This window comes from Bos indicus, chromosome 15 (genome assembly GCF_029378745.1).
Source record: "Bos indicus isolate NIAB-ARS_2022 breed Sahiwal x Tharparkar chromosome 15, NIAB-ARS_B.indTharparkar_mat_pri_1.0, whole genome shotgun sequence".
Taxonomy (NCBI): Eukaryota; Metazoa; Chordata; class Mammalia; order Artiodactyla; family Bovidae; genus Bos; species Bos indicus.
Window position 1 is genome coordinate 7,825,207 of NC_091774.1, and position 16,337 is coordinate 7,841,543.

The 16,337-nt window shown below is 38.5% G+C and overlaps 1 protein-coding gene across 1 annotated transcript in view; it reads left to right on the plus strand.

Annotated features, from left to right (window-relative positions):
• TRPC6 (transient receptor potential cation channel subfamily C member 6) overlaps positions 1–16,337 on the plus strand; it is a 160,526-nt gene that overhangs the window by 129,141 nt on the left and 15,048 nt on the right. The window contains exons 5-9 of the mRNA XM_070803331.1: positions 1,381–1,597; positions 8,091–8,324; positions 12,367–12,631; positions 14,053–14,248; positions 15,034–15,237. Of these exons, the coding sequence (XP_070659432.1) occupies positions 1,381–1,597; positions 8,091–8,324; positions 12,367–12,631; positions 14,053–14,248; positions 15,034–15,237 (1,116 nt within the window). The remainder of the gene's footprint in view (positions 1–1,380; positions 1,598–8,090; positions 8,325–12,366; positions 12,632–14,052; positions 14,249–15,033; positions 15,238–16,337) is intronic.

Consider the following 16,337-nt stretch of genomic DNA (forward strand, 5'->3'; position numbering starts at 1 on the left):
AAAGCTGTTAAAAGCTATGAGCCCTCTCCTACAAAAAAATATCCTTACATGCGTGTGCTGAGTTTTGTTTACCATTCCAGGGGTGCACAGAGCCCCTGAGACACATCTTGGGCACACACCACACCTCTGCTCTGACTAGGATGCGTGCATCTCAGATGGGAATGATTCCTGCACTATTGATGTGCAGGACCTTTATGGTCTCCATATTTTATATGAAGACTCTGATTTTCACATAATTTAGGAAGTTCACTCATTGCTAACTAGGGAATGAAACTGGAACCTGAACCTAAAATGTTGGACTTTCAGTGCAGTGTCATTCCAGGACGTTGGTTCAGTGCATGGCGGGACCTGCCCTGCTGTCCTGCCCTTGGCTGGGCGTCCTTTTCTTGGTACTCCCGACTTCTGCTCCACATAGCATCTCCAACATACAATATCACCTGAAGCTTGACCTGCACCCACAGCAGTTCAGTTCAGTCACTCAGTCATGTCCGGTTCTTTGCAACCCTAAGAACTGCAGCACACCAGGCCTCTCTGTCCATCACCAACTCCTGGAGTTTACTCAAACTCATGTCCATTAGTCGGTGATGCCATCCAACCATCTCATCCTCTGTTGTCCCCTTCTCCTCCCGCCTTCTATCTTTTCCAGCATCAGGGTCTGTTCTAATGAGTCAGTTCTTCGCACCCACATCAGTGAAATACATGTGTGGACAGTGCTAGTGCTAAGTCACTTCAGTTGTGTCTGACTCTTTGTGATCCTATTGGCCGTAGCCTGCCAGGCTCCTCTGTCCCTCTGTGCATGGGATTCTCCAGGCAAGAATACTGGAGCGGGTTGCCATTTCTTTCTCCAGGGGATCTTCCTGACCCAGAGGTTGAACCCACGTCTTCTGTGTCTCCTGCATTGGCAGCCAGGTTCTTTACCACTAATGCCACCTGGGAAGCCCAGAAGGCAAATGTCAATGAAGGGTGTATACATGGCAAAGTAGATTCAGTTTAATATTTTCACTGCTGCTTCCTCAAAACTTCATGCCCACTAAATTAGTTTGTTTTTCATGAATAATTGTGATACTCTGCTCTGCCTTTTGTTATTATACTAATAAAATATTTTGTCAGTATCACATATACTTTAAGAACTTAAATATTATTTTATAGAAGTGAATTTATTTAACTATCAATCCCAAATATCAGCATATATAGATGAGCAATGAGACAAAATTTTATATTAGCATAAAGGATTATTTTTTTATTATCAGTTATAAATGTACATAATTATCTTAGAAGAACATTGGACTGCACAGATGTTTGTTCTTGTGTATAGACATGTGTGTTTTGCAAAATGCACACAACAAAGCTAAGACTTTCTTTTGGTGTGTTTTGTGGCAGATGGGAAAGATAATGCGTGGACCATTCATGAAGTTTGTGGCACACGCTGCCTCCTTCACCATTTTTCTGGGACTGCTAGTCATGAATGCAGCTGACAGATTCGAAGGCACCAAAATCCTTCCTAATGAAACCAGCACAGATCATGCAAAACAGCTGTTCAGGATGAAAACATCCTGCTTCTCATGGATGGAGATGCTCATTATTTCCTGGGTAATAGGTAAAGACTGACTTTCTCTCATCATTTATTTTTGCAGCCATAGCAATAGGACTGAATGACACCTGTTCTCTCACACGTCAGTTATATAAATGTATGCAGCATAATACAATGCTCTGCACAACATGATTTTGTGTTTTTAAAGTGCAGTTATCTAGGGTTCATTTTCAGTACCACAGTTCTCTCACATGCCACATGCTTTTTAGATTTCCAAGAAAAACCCAGGAAGAAAATGAACAGGATAGTATGAATCAAACCTTTCCAGTGATGAAAAACTGCCATTCATATTTTGGGACAGCTGTGACTTCAAGCTTAAAAATAACCATATGATTTTATGTTGCAATTTAATAGGAACAGAAGGTCCTAGCCACTCACATCTATTGAACATTTGTTATGTACTAAGAACTGTTCAGATCATTTTACATCCATCACATTACCCACTGTCTTTGTGCTTTAGTGGTCTACTCTATCGTATAATAATAATGTCTACATTATGGCTTTAGGTCTCCCAGAAGGAAAGTGAAACAGAGAGAATGCAGTCTCAATTACTAGGCTGTCTTTAGAATCAGTCATCCATATTGCTTGACATTAAATATAATGCAAATAAAAGATATTTCAATTGGATGTTTATAAATGAATAGACTCAGTAGCTATTACCTATTGAGGTTAATAATGTGAATAAAATGTAGTCCTTATAGTCAAGGAAGTTAAGTCTGCTGGAGGGGGGCAGGCAGGTCAACAAGTAAATCAACAAAGAAAACTATGTAACAAATAATATTACTGAGGAGCTATTAGAGGGTTATGAACATATACAGATTGGGCACCTAAATCTGAGTGGGTGGGATGTGGAAGGGGCAGAGAAGGTCTCCCTAGACAGTACATTCAACCTGAGATTTTGAAGATAAGGTCATGTTAATCGTACTGACTGTTTATGGGGAGGTAAGGACGGACTGATGTTGAGGCTGAAACTCCAGTATTTTGGCCACCTGGTGGGGAGAGCTGACTCATTTGAAAAGACCCTGATGCTGGGAAAGATTGAGGGCAGGAGGAGAAGGGGACAACATAGGATGAGATGGTTGGATGGCATCACCGACTCAATGGACATGGGTTTGGGTGGATTCCGGGAGTTGGTGATGGACAGGGAGGCCTGGCGTCCTGCGGTTCATGGGGTCGCAAAGAGTCAGACACGACTGAGCGACTGAACTGAACTGAAGGACGCTACAAGGCATGGATCAAAAAGCTGAAGGCAAAGATGTGGAACTAGGTCCACACTTGGCTCCTCATTTGCCAAGTCATGTGTTAGGCTCAGCTATAACGCAGGCTCATTTATGGATGTGATTGATGGGAGAGAGGGGAGGAGACACGGTCAGAGGATGATTTTCAGCTATTAGTGCTGTGATTCCTCACCTTTTATAAAACACATCTGGCTGTGAGGTAGAGGGTGGCTTTGAGGAGGGGGTTCGGAAGGCTGAGAGACAACTGAAGTGATCCATGTGTGGAATGTGTGGAATGTGGAAAGGGAGTGAGGAAAGGACTTGTGAGCTTTGTAAAAGATACTCTTCAAAAAACCTGGTAATGTATTGCACGTGGACAGGGAGAGCTGTGGATTCTGCCTTGGGTTAAGGTGCTGACTGCAAGTCTCTAAGAGGAAGAATACAGAGGGAAGATAAGGATTGAGACCAGGAGAATGAAAAGCTGGTAAGGAAGTTTGCTTGAGATTGACTTTGAAGTGCCCATGGGATTTTCAGGTGAAGACGTCTATTAAGTAATAGGAAATGCAACCCCAGAGAGAAGCCAGGCTGTGGACAAAGTTTCAGCTATCTCCATAAGGTCCTGACTATGCAGGAAGTCCTGCAGGGTAGATATGTGGAGAAGGATGTGAGAAGAGAGCTCAAGGAATCTTTATCCAAAACTGTTGGCAGTCCGTAAGCTTGGTTCTCCCCTGGTGATCTGGAGAAGCATCTGTAGTCAGTTTTATGTTACTTCTGTGGCAAGGGATATCTTCTAGGCTTCCTCATTCTGGGGCTGATCGGATAATCAATTGAAATGTTATAAAGCACTATACAAATTACCTTATGAGCATTTTAAATGCATATGAGGTAATTCAACAGCATTGAGAGTTATTCAAAACTTCTGAATCACTTCATTTCCTGGTTATGTTCCAAGGAGAAATATAGTGTCTTAACATGTGAATTGCATCACTAAGGTAAACCTTTGATAAAGAAGAGTTTGATTGTCCACTTTTTCTTTTCTAATTGGTTTGTCTTATGCTATAAAGCTCTAAGAAATATATTACATCTCACTTTGAATATTTGATTTAAAATAAGAATGATCATTTGGACATTGCCTTTATCTCAAGCTAAATATGCCTATATGCCGTCATGTTTTGTGCGTGTTAGTATGTGTAACATACATAATATAGTACTTGGCACATTAGAAATGTTTAATAAATTTCAGATGGCTATGATTATTATTAAACTCTTCATTAAGAGTTCATATGTTTTATATGGAAGTGATATTTCCTACTGAAAAGATATTAATCAAGATATGACTCTTTCAAGGTTAAACTTTGAAAGCATTTAATTTTATGTAAGGGGATTAGATATAATGAATGTTCATGTTATTCTTGTTCTTATTTTAAACTTTCTGTTTTGTATTGGGGCATAGCCAGTTAACAAGGTTGTGATAATTTCAGGTAAACAGTAAAAGGACTCATCCATACATACACGTGCATCCATGTTCATCTCATTCTTTATCAAACATAATTTACTCTTCTCATACTAATATTTTAATATAAGCATTAGAAGTTTTTCCTTTTTCACCTGGAAACCTAAACCAAGAATGTTAACTTTTAATTTTATGAACAAAAGCATTTTCCTTGGAACAACTGGCCCAATAACCTTTATATTTGAGATGTGGAGATGTTCTCAGTGTTCATTTACAGGTAAAACAATGAACAACTCAGAATGGACAACTGGTACTTTGTAGCATGTGTTAGACTCCTGGTTCAGTTTCTAACACTGATATTTATTTTTCTTCTTGAATTTTCTTGAAAGTGGTTGTACCTTCTGGAAATAATCATTAAGTGGCCTAAGTTACTTAGGTCTGATGCTAGCTGGTTTGAAAGAAAAGACTGACATTACTGATCACAGAAAGCAAATTGATTTAATTTTAGTGAAAAGTTGAAAAGCTGAATGATGGACTCTGCATTCCAAGAGATCTTGACAAGACAGAATGGTGAGCTCAAAACAAAGAGAAATGAGAAGGGTAGCAGGAACACAGGGAGGGGGAGACATGCTTGATGACACTTGACAGGAAAAGGTCTTAAGCAGCAGTTTTAGCCTAATGTCCAGTGTGAGCGCCGAGGAAGGAAATGCAATGCAGGACTGACTCTTCAACAGGAGGGAAGGACTGCAGGGAAGGGCTGTAATTAAGTCCCTGAGCCACACTCTGTCTAGACCACAGCTGCAGGCAATTGGCAAAATAGGGAGCATTCCAAGTGGAAAGCCGTCAGAAAAGTGAGTGGCTTCTCCACAGAAAAGCCCCTGTTGGGACTGGAGAAACTTACTCTGTAGGGTGGGAGGTAGGGTGGAACCTAGGGATTGTGAAGCCTGAAATTTAATTTTTTGGAGGGCCCCATTTAGAGAAAAAGAAGGCAAAATAGAGAAGGAAAAATGGAGGATCCTGGGCAAATAAGGCATCCTAGAATTCAAATTTCATTTAAATGGGAAATGGGAAACCCACCTCTGCTCTAGAAGAATAAATTTAATGAGGGCACAGGTGTTTTTGCTTTTTAAAAAATTTTATTTTAAGAAATGTAAAGGTGGAGGGAGCAGATTCATTCTTTTGAGGGCAGAATTAGTACTGACAAGTTCACAGTGAAGGGATACTTCCTGCAAAGTCAACAATGTCCAGATGAGCAGCCTTCAGTAGGAGTAATTCAGGACATATTCAAGCAGAGGCTCCACCCTGTGGAAGTTCTCCGCTTGTGGAGAAACTGGACTAGATGGAGGATTTTGAACTATGCTTGGCAACGCCTGGGGGTCCTCAGAAAACATAATATGGAAATTCTTCCTTCAAACAGAATGGTTTGCTGTATCTGTTTTATCTTTTAAGCTTTGGGAAGATATCATTTTTACCAAGAAGTGTACCCCTTAAAGAGAGAGAAGATGGAGGAGAAGTGGGAAGGAGAAAAGCTTTGAAAGCAACTAGACTATACGAATTGAAAACCCCCAGTAATCCGTTTTTCAGCTACTCCAAACTACCCTTGTTTCATAGTGAGGAAGCTGGTGGGAACCCAGGGACCACATCCACACACAGACGGCCCTCAGATTTTTTCACTCTTGCTCATACTTGTGTGTGTGTGTGCATGTGCATGAGTGGACACACGCAGTGTTTCCTATGTTATTAATAAGTCTGATCCACTAAAGTATATATGAATCCAATCCCAGCCTTCTCTAAATTTGGAATAATTTCAAAATAAGTAAGTCGTGTGATACATTGAATGCTGATTTTGAGAAAAGCACAGTTAAGCTGTTGGAAGGCGAGTCCCAGGTGGTGCTAGTAGTAAAGAACCTGCCTGCCAATGCAGGAGACACGGGAGACACAGGTTCGATCCCTGGGTTGGGGCGATCCCCTGGAGAAGGGCACGGCAACCCACTCCAGTGTTCTTACCTGGAGAATCCCTTGGACAGAGGAGCCTGGCAGGCTACAGTCGATGGGGTCGAAAAGAGTCAGATACAAGTGAAGTGACTTAGCGTGCACGCACAAGCTGTTGGAAGGACAGAGCATGGCTTTTTAAAACCCCTACAGGGCTTCGCAATCATTCACATAGGTTCTGTGATAAAAGTTTATGACAAATATGGGGATTTGGGGAAGGTGATTAGTCGCAGAAAGGGCGGAAGATTTATTTCAACTAGGGGACCCTGGAGACTTCTTGATGGAAGTAGACTTTGAGGAATTGTTGGTGTTTAGGTTGTGTTTCTCCAGATGGCTCTAGGAGGAGACAGGACATCAGAGATTAGGATGTCTTAAAGATAATAGGGGTAAAGTTACTTCTTTTTAATAAAGAAAGAAAATATATACCAGACATAGAAAATCTGAAATAGTAAATTCTCAATAAGTATTAGTTATGTTTTCAAGTGCCAGACACTGTGCTATGCATTTTCCATATGTTATTTAAGTCTCATGACCATCCTATGAAGTAGGTACAAACTACTATCATCCCCATTTTGCAAGCTGAATTTTAGAAAGTTTCAGTAAGTTGCCAAAGATTGCACAGCTAACAAATGGATGACTGTGATTGTTCAGGCACCCAGCAGTGTCTGACTCTTTGTGACCCCATGGACTGCAGCACACCAGGCCTCCCTGTCCCTCACCATCTCCCAGAGTTTGCCCAAGTTTATGTTCATTGCATTAGTGATGCCGTGGTGTCTGATTCCAAAACCTGTGCTCCTAAGTAATACACTAAGTTTTAGAGTGGATGTGCAACATTATTAATAATTCCGCCATGAAGAAACTACTACTACTACTACTATGCTCCTGTAATTCCTTCTAGTCTTTTACTATGCTGGTTTAAACATAATATCATAGAATATATAAAATGTTTACTTGGCATGCTTGAATGTTTATGACATAAACATTTCCCATTGTGTATTAGTCTAGGTCCTCCAAGAAGCATATGCAAAGACAGAAATTAACATGCAACAATTTTATTAAGGGAAATTCTATGTGAGAGAAATGGGAGGGAGCTGAAGAAACCTTCAAGGGCTGTAAGACTGTGATGCAAGGTTGATGTTCAGGGCAGGAGAGAGGGAAGGAAGGTAGGACAGAAGCACCCTAGATATCCATTCTGTCTAAAGAAAGTTTGACAAGTCTGTCAAGAGATCCTTGAGCTGAGGTCAGCCATTGGAGGAGTCCCATGACTCTCAAGAAGGGGTGCCCTCAGTCACTGGTGAGGAGCAGCCCATGGGAAGCATGGCCTTAGGGCAAAAGTGTCTATAGTCTTCAGAGTGCTGCAGCTTTGGCCCATGGCCAGTTGAATTTCTGTATTTGGAGGCCTGTGGGGCACATTCTTGTGGCCACTATTCCATGGTAATTAAAATATCATATGAAATGGCTACATAATAGTCTATTTGTGAAAGTCCCATGATTACTTCTATTTTGAGGATGTTAGTATCGCTGTTTTTACATATATATTTTTTTATTATAAAGAATCCTATAATGAACATCTTATGTACAGAATTAATGGATCAAATCATGTTTGCTGCTTGAATGCCCTTAATGAACTTTGTCAAATTGCTTTATGATAATGCACTGATATTTTTGGACTATAGGATTTGTAGGGACAGTATAATTATGGCTGAATGGGTAAGATGAGGTCATATTTTGAAGGGTTTTGAATGTCAGCCTGAGACCTTTTAAATTTGTTTTGTTGAAAACTAAGGCTGGAATGAAATTGGATTTTAACCCCTATTTTAACCTCTTTCCCATGCAGGCATGATATGGGCTGAATGTAAAGAAATTTGGACTCAAGGCCCCAAGGAGTACTTGTTTGAGTTGTGGAATATGCTTGATTTTGGAATGCTGGCAATCTTTGCAGCATCATTCATTGCAAGATTCATGGCATTTTGGCATGCTTCCAAAGCCCAGAGCATCATTGATGCAAATGATACTTTAAAAGATTTAACAAAAGTCACACTGGGAGACAATGTGAAATACTACAATTTGGGTGAGTTTACAGTACCCAGTCAACATGTTTATAAAATGCAGAATTTATTATATCATTTGTATGCAGAATCTTTAAAAAAATGGTACAAATGAGCCTATTTACAAAACAGAAATAGACTCACAGATGTAGAAAACAAGCTTATGGTTACCAAGAGGGAAGGGAGGGTAGGGATAAACACAAGAGAGAGATTGGAATTGACATATACACACTCAGATCAGATGAGATCAGATCAGTCGCTCAGTCGTGTCTGACTCTTTACAACCCCATGAATCGCAGCAAGCCAGGCCTCCCTGTCTGTCCATCACCAACTCCCGGAGTTCACTCAGACTCATGTCCATCGAGTCAGTGCTGCCATCCAGCCATCTCATCCTCTGTCGTCCCCTTCTCCTCTTGCCCCCAATCCCTCCCAGCATCAGAGTCTTTTCCAATGAGTCAACTCTTCGCATGAGGTGGCCAAAGTACTGGAGTTTCAGCTTTAGCATCATTGCTTCCAAAGAAATCCCAGGGCTGATCTCCTTCAGAATGGACTGGTTGGATCTCCTTGCAGTCCAAGGCACTCTCAAGAGTCTTCTCCAACACCACAGTTCAAAAGCATCAATTCTTTGGCGCTCAGCCTTCTTCACAGTCCAACTCTCACATCCATACATAACCACAGGAAAAACCATAGCCTTGACTAGACGAACCTTTGTCGGCAAAGTAATGTCTCTGCTTTTGAATATGCTATCTAGGTTGGTCATAAGTTCCCTTCCAAGGAGTAAGCGTCTTTTAATCTCATGGCTGCAGTCACTATCTGCAGTGATTTTGGAGCCCAGAAAAATAAAGTCTGACACTGTTTCCACTGTTTCCCCATCTATTTCCCATGAAGTGATGGGACCAGATGCCATGATCTTTGTTTTCTGAATGTTGAGCTTTAAGCCAACTTTTTCACTCTCCACTTTCACTTTCATCAAGAGGCTTTTGAGTTCCTCCTCTTCACTTTCTGCCATAAGGGTGGTGTCATCTGCATATCTGAGGTTATTGATATTTCTCCCGGCAATCTTGATTCCAGCTTGTGTTTCTTCCAGTCCAGCGTTTCTCATGATGTACTCTGCATATAAGTTAAATAAACAGGGTGACAATATACAGCCTTGACGAACTCCTTTTCCTATTTGGAACCAGTCTGTTGTTCCATGTCCAGTTCGAACTGTTGCTTCCTGACCTGCATACAAATTTCTCAAGAGGCAGACAGGTGGTCTGGTATTTCTATCTCTTTCAGAGTTTTCCACAGTTTATTGTGATCCACACAGTCAAAGGCTTTGGCATAGTCAATACAGCAGAAATAGATGTTTTTCTGGAACTCTCTTGCTTTTTCTATGATCCAGCGGATGTTGGCAATTTGATCTCTGGTTCCTCTGCCTTTTCTAAAACCAGCTTGAACATCAGGAAGTTCACAGTTCACATATTGCCGAAGCCTGGCTTGGAGAATTTTGAGCATTACTTTACTAGCGTAAAGTAATATACACACTACTATATATAAAATAGATAACTAATAAGTACCTACTGTATAGCACAGGGAACTCTACTCAATACTCTGTAATGACCTATATGGGAAGAGAATCTAAAACAGAGTGGGTATATGTATAACTGATTCTTGTTGCTATATAGCAGGAACTAACACAGAATTGTGATTCAACTGTACTTTAATAAAAATTTATTTAAATTTTTTTAGATAAATAAAATGATGAAAGAAAAAAAAAAGGAACACATCAGTAGCAGTTTGGTTACTATTCAATTCTCATAAAATTATTGGTCAGTTTCCAGCTTCTTCAGATTATCTCTATCTTTTATTATGCTTTCTACTTCTTTTCTGATATTTCTTCTGGCAGAAAACCTCTCAATCACAAGAATCATCTCCCCTTATCTCTGGGATTAATTGGCTAACCACCAAACTTCATTGAGAATGCTTGTATTATGTCATGGATTTATTTTTTTCTTCTTGTCTATTAAAAATAGTACACATTTAAGTACCATTTCTGTTTAAGGCATGTAAACTATTTGAAAGCAAGTGAATCATTGAAGGCTCCCAATAAATAGCACCCCTTTTTCTCACCCAGACTTTGAACTAGTGCTATGCTGTGCTTAGTCGCTCAGTCGTGTCCAACTCTTTGCGACCCATTGGACTGTAGCCCACCAGGCTCTCTGTCATGGGATTTTTCAGGCAAGAATGTTGGAGTAGGTTGCCATTTCCTCCTCCAGTGGATCTTCCCGACCCAGGGATATAACCTACCTGCTGAGCCATGAGGGAAGCCTTTGAACTAGATGAGAAATAAAACAAAGTGCCAACATTAGGTCAAATCATCACCTTTAATACTGACAAAGTTTAGAGTGGATGATATAATTCTGAGTTTATTAGTCAACTGGCTCAGCAATACTGAACCCCAGGCTTAGGCAGATGTATCCTCCAATTTCCAGGCAGCCATGGACAGGGCAGTCATACCCAAAGAGGGGTATGGTAGCAGGTATCTGATCATGTGAGAGTCCTCCGTGGAAGATCAGAAGGAAATTCCCAAGATAAAGAGGGCAGAGCTGAGTCCAGTATGCTCAGTTTCTACCCTAGTTTAGCAATCAGAGAAGTCATTCTACCTCCCCAGGAGGAAAGTGACTAAAAAAGGAACAGAAGTAGGTTCAGTTATTGCTTAGGGAAAACCTCTCCTTGTAGAAACCTAGGGTGGGAAAAACAGATTCTCTTTGACTACTTACTTCAAGTCCTCCTCTGATAAGATGTCAGTTAACATACAGTTGACGTCTCTATGAGTTTTATTGGCTGTATCACATAGGGATTTCTTTTTTATTATTTCTCTTTAGTATTTTTTTTTCTCTTTAGTATTTTAATACCTAACAATTTTTAGAGCACATGTAGGGCTTTTATACAAGGATATATTGTACAGCACAGGGAATATAGCCATTATTTTATAAGAAAATTTTTAATATATGGAATTTTACAAGTCAAACTATTTTTATACTGAACTTATATTCAAAGTGCTATATAAAAATAAACTGCTTTTATTACTTTATTGTTCCTAATTCTACTTCTCAGCAAATAAGCAAATACAAATTTATAATTATGTTTTTCCTCTCTGTTACACACTGCTTTGCATTTTTCTTCATAATGGCTTCTTAATTAGATTTTTGATGTTCTGATGTAATAATGTCAGAAAAATTCATAAATGAATAATTACTACATTCTATGATAAAAATAGACTTGAATGGCCAATATAAATTACCTTAGTAAGTTTAAATAACCACAAGTACTGCACAGGCCCCAAATTACTTTATGGTATAATTATAGTTTAAGACTAAATAATGATATCATTTACTAGGGCCTTATTTTCTTTTATTATAGTTTAAGATTAAATAGTAAATGCCACTATTTAGCTAGTGCCAAGCACTTTCTAAACACTGAATGTATGTTGACTTGCTAAATTCTCACAACAGATGATAGGGTATAAACAGTATGTCATTTTTAAAGATGGGAAAATAAAACTATTAATAAGATAAATAATTTGTATTAGTTCTTCTAGTTGATTTTAGATAGATAGATGCATGCAGAAATGTGTGGTAAGTCGCTTGAATCATGTCCAACTCTCAGCGACCCTACAGACTACAACCCACCACTCTCCTGTCCGTGGAGTTCTCTAGGCAAGAGTATCGGAGTGGTTACATAAGCCAAGTCCATAGTTTGTACTCTCAACCATTATGCTATACCATTATGGAAAACTACCAGCAAACCAGGGGGTAATTTTCTTTGTAAATTCAAAAGTTCAAATATACCTGACACTTAAAGAAGTTCCATTAGGAACTGGATTGCTAATGTAATTATATTTCTATCCCAGAAAAGAAGTTAAGTAAAAAGTTTCCTTCTCCAGGAGATCTTCCTGATCCAGGGATCAAACCCAGGTCTCTTGCAATGCAGACAGATTCTTTACCATCTGAGCTACCAGGAAAGCCCCAAGTAAAAAATGTAAATAAACTCACCATAACTTTTGTCTTTCCTTTCTCCTAGCCAGGATAAAGTGGGACCCCTCTGATCCTCAAATTATATCTGAAGGTCTTTATGCAATTGCTGTAGTTTTAAGTTTCTCCAGAATAGCCTACATTTTACCAGCAAATGAAAGCTTTGGACCTCTGCAGATATCACTTGGAAGAACGGTAAAAGATATCTTCAAGTTCATGGTCATATTCATCATGGTGTTTGTGGCCTTTATGATTGGAATGTTCAACCTCTATTCCTACTACATTGGTGCAAAGCAAAACGAAGCCTTCACAACGTAGGTGTTTTTGGTTCTTTTAATCATGATGATTGTCAATTAAACTTTAGCCTAATAGTGTTCATATACAACAGTGGGATAAATAATGTTTTAGTAAAGACATTATTCCCAGTTACTCTTTAGCATTATGAGAGAAGTTTTAAATGTGTTGTAAGAACTCAACAATGTAGGCAACCTTTCTAATAGTAAGTAATTATAGTTAACAATTTTAGGGCCAGGAGCTACCTCATACACATTATCTTATTATTTCTGTTTCACACAAAAAGGAACTGAAGCTCAGGGAAGTTAAATGACATGCTGAGTGTCTCATAGCTGCTAGTATGTAGAAAAGCCAGGACTAGTCCCTTGTCCACTGACCCTAGCATCTGTGCTCCTCACTGCTGTATCCTGCTCAGTTCAGACTCCTGGGGCCCTACAAGAATGGCTGCTTCCAAAATCAATCTGAGTTACCAGCAGCAACAAGGGTTTTAACTTATGTTCATCATGGATACACGTTTTTTATAAAGTATGTTTGGAATACATTACTCAAATATTAGGTATTCAGGTATACTTTGGCCACCTGATGCGAAGAGCCGACTCACTGGAAAAGACCTTGATTCTAGGAAAGACTGATGGCATCACTGACTCAGTGGACATGAATTTGAGCAAACTCTGGGAGATGGTGAAGGACAGGGAAGCCTGGAATGCTGCAGTCCATGGGATCACAAAGAGTCGGACACTACCGAGCAACTGAAGAACAACAAAAAAATGTTACAATGAGAAGTACTGATCAAAGCATAACCTATTATTCATATTCCTGTAAAGTTCAGTTTATCAGAGAGATTGAACCAACTGACCTAAGCAGAGGAGCTTCATTTTGGTCAATAATTATGCCTAATGCATTGAAATTCCTAAGACATGTCAGTGATTTTAGTAACATTGACTATGTTTATATTGTCATATTTTCCTTAAGACACCTTAAGACACATACCATTATCTATTTATTGGATATTAGAAGTGTAGATGAGCAGAAAACACAAAAGGACTATAAATTACATTATTACATTACATATATAAATTATAAATTACATATTACATTGTTTTTATTAATACATTTAATATTTTCTTTACCAAAACTATGGATTATTTAAATGTTAATGTCTGTGGCTTGAAGTTATGTTAACATTTATTGAGCACTTATTATGTGCCAGATAGTGAGTTGTGTACTTCATATGCAAAATATTCCCTTATCCTTGCAACAATCCTGGAAATAGTTATTGTACCTATTTTACAAAAAAGAAAACTGAGGCTCAGGGAAGTGAAGAATTTTCTCATGAATATCTAATAATTTTCAGACATTAAATCAGCTTGCTTTTATTATACTATCATTGTCATTCATTTGTATGCTTTATCATCTCCTTTATTTCCTTTTTTTTACCCAGTGTGGAAGAGAGTTTTAAGACACTGTTTTGGGCTATATTTGGACTTTCTGAAGTGAAATCGGTGGTCATCAACTATAATCACAAATTTATTGAAAACATCGGTTATGTTCTTTATGGAGTCTATAATGTTACAATGGTCATTGTTTTGCTAAACATGTTAATTGCAATGATCAACAGTTCATTCCAGGAAATTGAGGTATAATCTCTATACATTTGTATACTATGTGGTATATATTTTAACTATTCCAGGGATCAACTCAGCAATGGTGGTGATACTATAGACTACTTTCTATCTGTTCTTTACCTTTTTATATAGTTCTTTATATATTTTATAGAAAATTTATATTTTTATATTCTTTATATGTAGTAATCAGAAAATTTTAATCCTTTGCTTCCAAGCACATCATCTATGGGTGTGGTAGGATAGTAAGAAATAAGGATGAGAAATGTTGTATGATTTAGTAGTATTATTTGTAAATTCTTAGAGATACTATATCAGCATGAATTTATATTTCATTTAAAAATTATTGCTTATGAATGCCACTGTTCTCCAAATCTTACTTTGAGTGATGTTCAAAATTGACTTTTTCTCAAGTTTAGAGTGATTTTTATTCAAGAATCTTGGTGTGTGTCCCAAATTCATCAAAGCAGTGATCTGTTGCAAAATATAAGAGTGAATAATTTTTCATAGTGTTTTTCAGAATATAGGAAAATAGCTTTATAACTTTCAGTGTATTTATAAATACATGCAAGTTTTAAGATCTGTAAGAATGATAATTTTTTTAAGTAAATTTTCCTAAATTTTCTTTCCTAAGAGTGTGTGAATAGTACCTTAATATTTTTGAGAATATCTTGGGGTGGTGTTTGGGGTCTGAGATCGTTGTAGGTAACATTACTTCCATCTAGCCACACAATGTCAGAAGCATCCCAGTAATTCTGTTTATGCATTTCCTTGCTGAACTGTCATATTTATTTGTATAGGATGATGCTGATGTGGAATGGAAATTCGCAAGGGCCAAACTTTGGTTTTCTTACTTTGAGGAGGGAAGAACTCTTCCTGTTCCCTTCAACCTGGTGCCAAGTCCAAAGTCCCTGTTTTATCTCTTATTGAGGCTTAAGAAATGGATTTCTGAATTGTTCCAGGGCCATAAAAAAGGTTTCCAGGAGGATGCAGAAATGAACAAGGTGATTTGACTTAATAATTTGAAGTTATGTTTTTAAACACTAAAACCATGATAGGCACGATACCACATCCCTTTATAAAGAAGCAGTTTGTGATGACATGCCTATTCGTTCCCAAATGTAGTCAATTAGCTCAGAGCAGTCCTTTGGCTTTTGTCTGTTTATTAGGAGTACACTGGACATTTTTTACTAAAAAATATAAGAAAAATCCATGAAATGTAGCTACAATAATGTGTCACATTTTCCAGAGTGGGTATTAAAAGGAAGAGCTATTCTGGGGCGTATTTTCACTGTGGTAGCTACATGTCCCTCCCTTTGCCTTCAATTTATACAGCTAGGTGTAGTTATATACCTCAGCTTATGCAGCTTCAATTTTTTTTCACCTTCAACTTATACAGCTAGCTAATTATGACTTCGGGGACACTGACAGACTCTTAAGTACTACACAAAGAACTTCAGAAATCAATTGCTCACATGTAATATGGGAGATGAGGCTTGGCATTACATCAAGAAAGATCTATCTAAGGGTACTAATTGGAAACTGTAATCTCATGAAGCAGGGCCATCTTAAGAATCCATGGAAGTGATCTGTCTAGTGCCTGATGAAGGAGTAGAACCATCACAGAGGGTTAAGGAATGTGTGGAGCATGTGGAGCACTATGTGGACTGCGTGGGGGTGGGGAGGTTATTCTCTGCCAGGAATTCCAAGGGGACAGAACTCTGTATCCAGGAGGAGCACAGACTAGATGCCGCCAGAGGAGGGCCAAGAGGCAGACAGGTTTGGATATGGTGTCATAGATAAGTGATGAGTCAGCTGCTTCTAGAAGGAAGACTGAAGGGGAATACAATGAATATTTTTTACAATTCCCAATTTTAATGAGGAAATACATTTGTTTATTTTATTCTTCAAATTATAGGAAAAGAGGCCATGGGCAAAATTTGCTAATAGTTCAATTTTAGCTTTATGTAAAAAAAAAAATTATCAAGATCTGTCCAACAGAATGGTGGGCTTTCTTATGAAATAGTGAGTTCCCTATCATTTTAAGTAATCAATAAATGCTAGATGACCAGTATTAGGATTTTATAGATTTTTCTGCACTGGG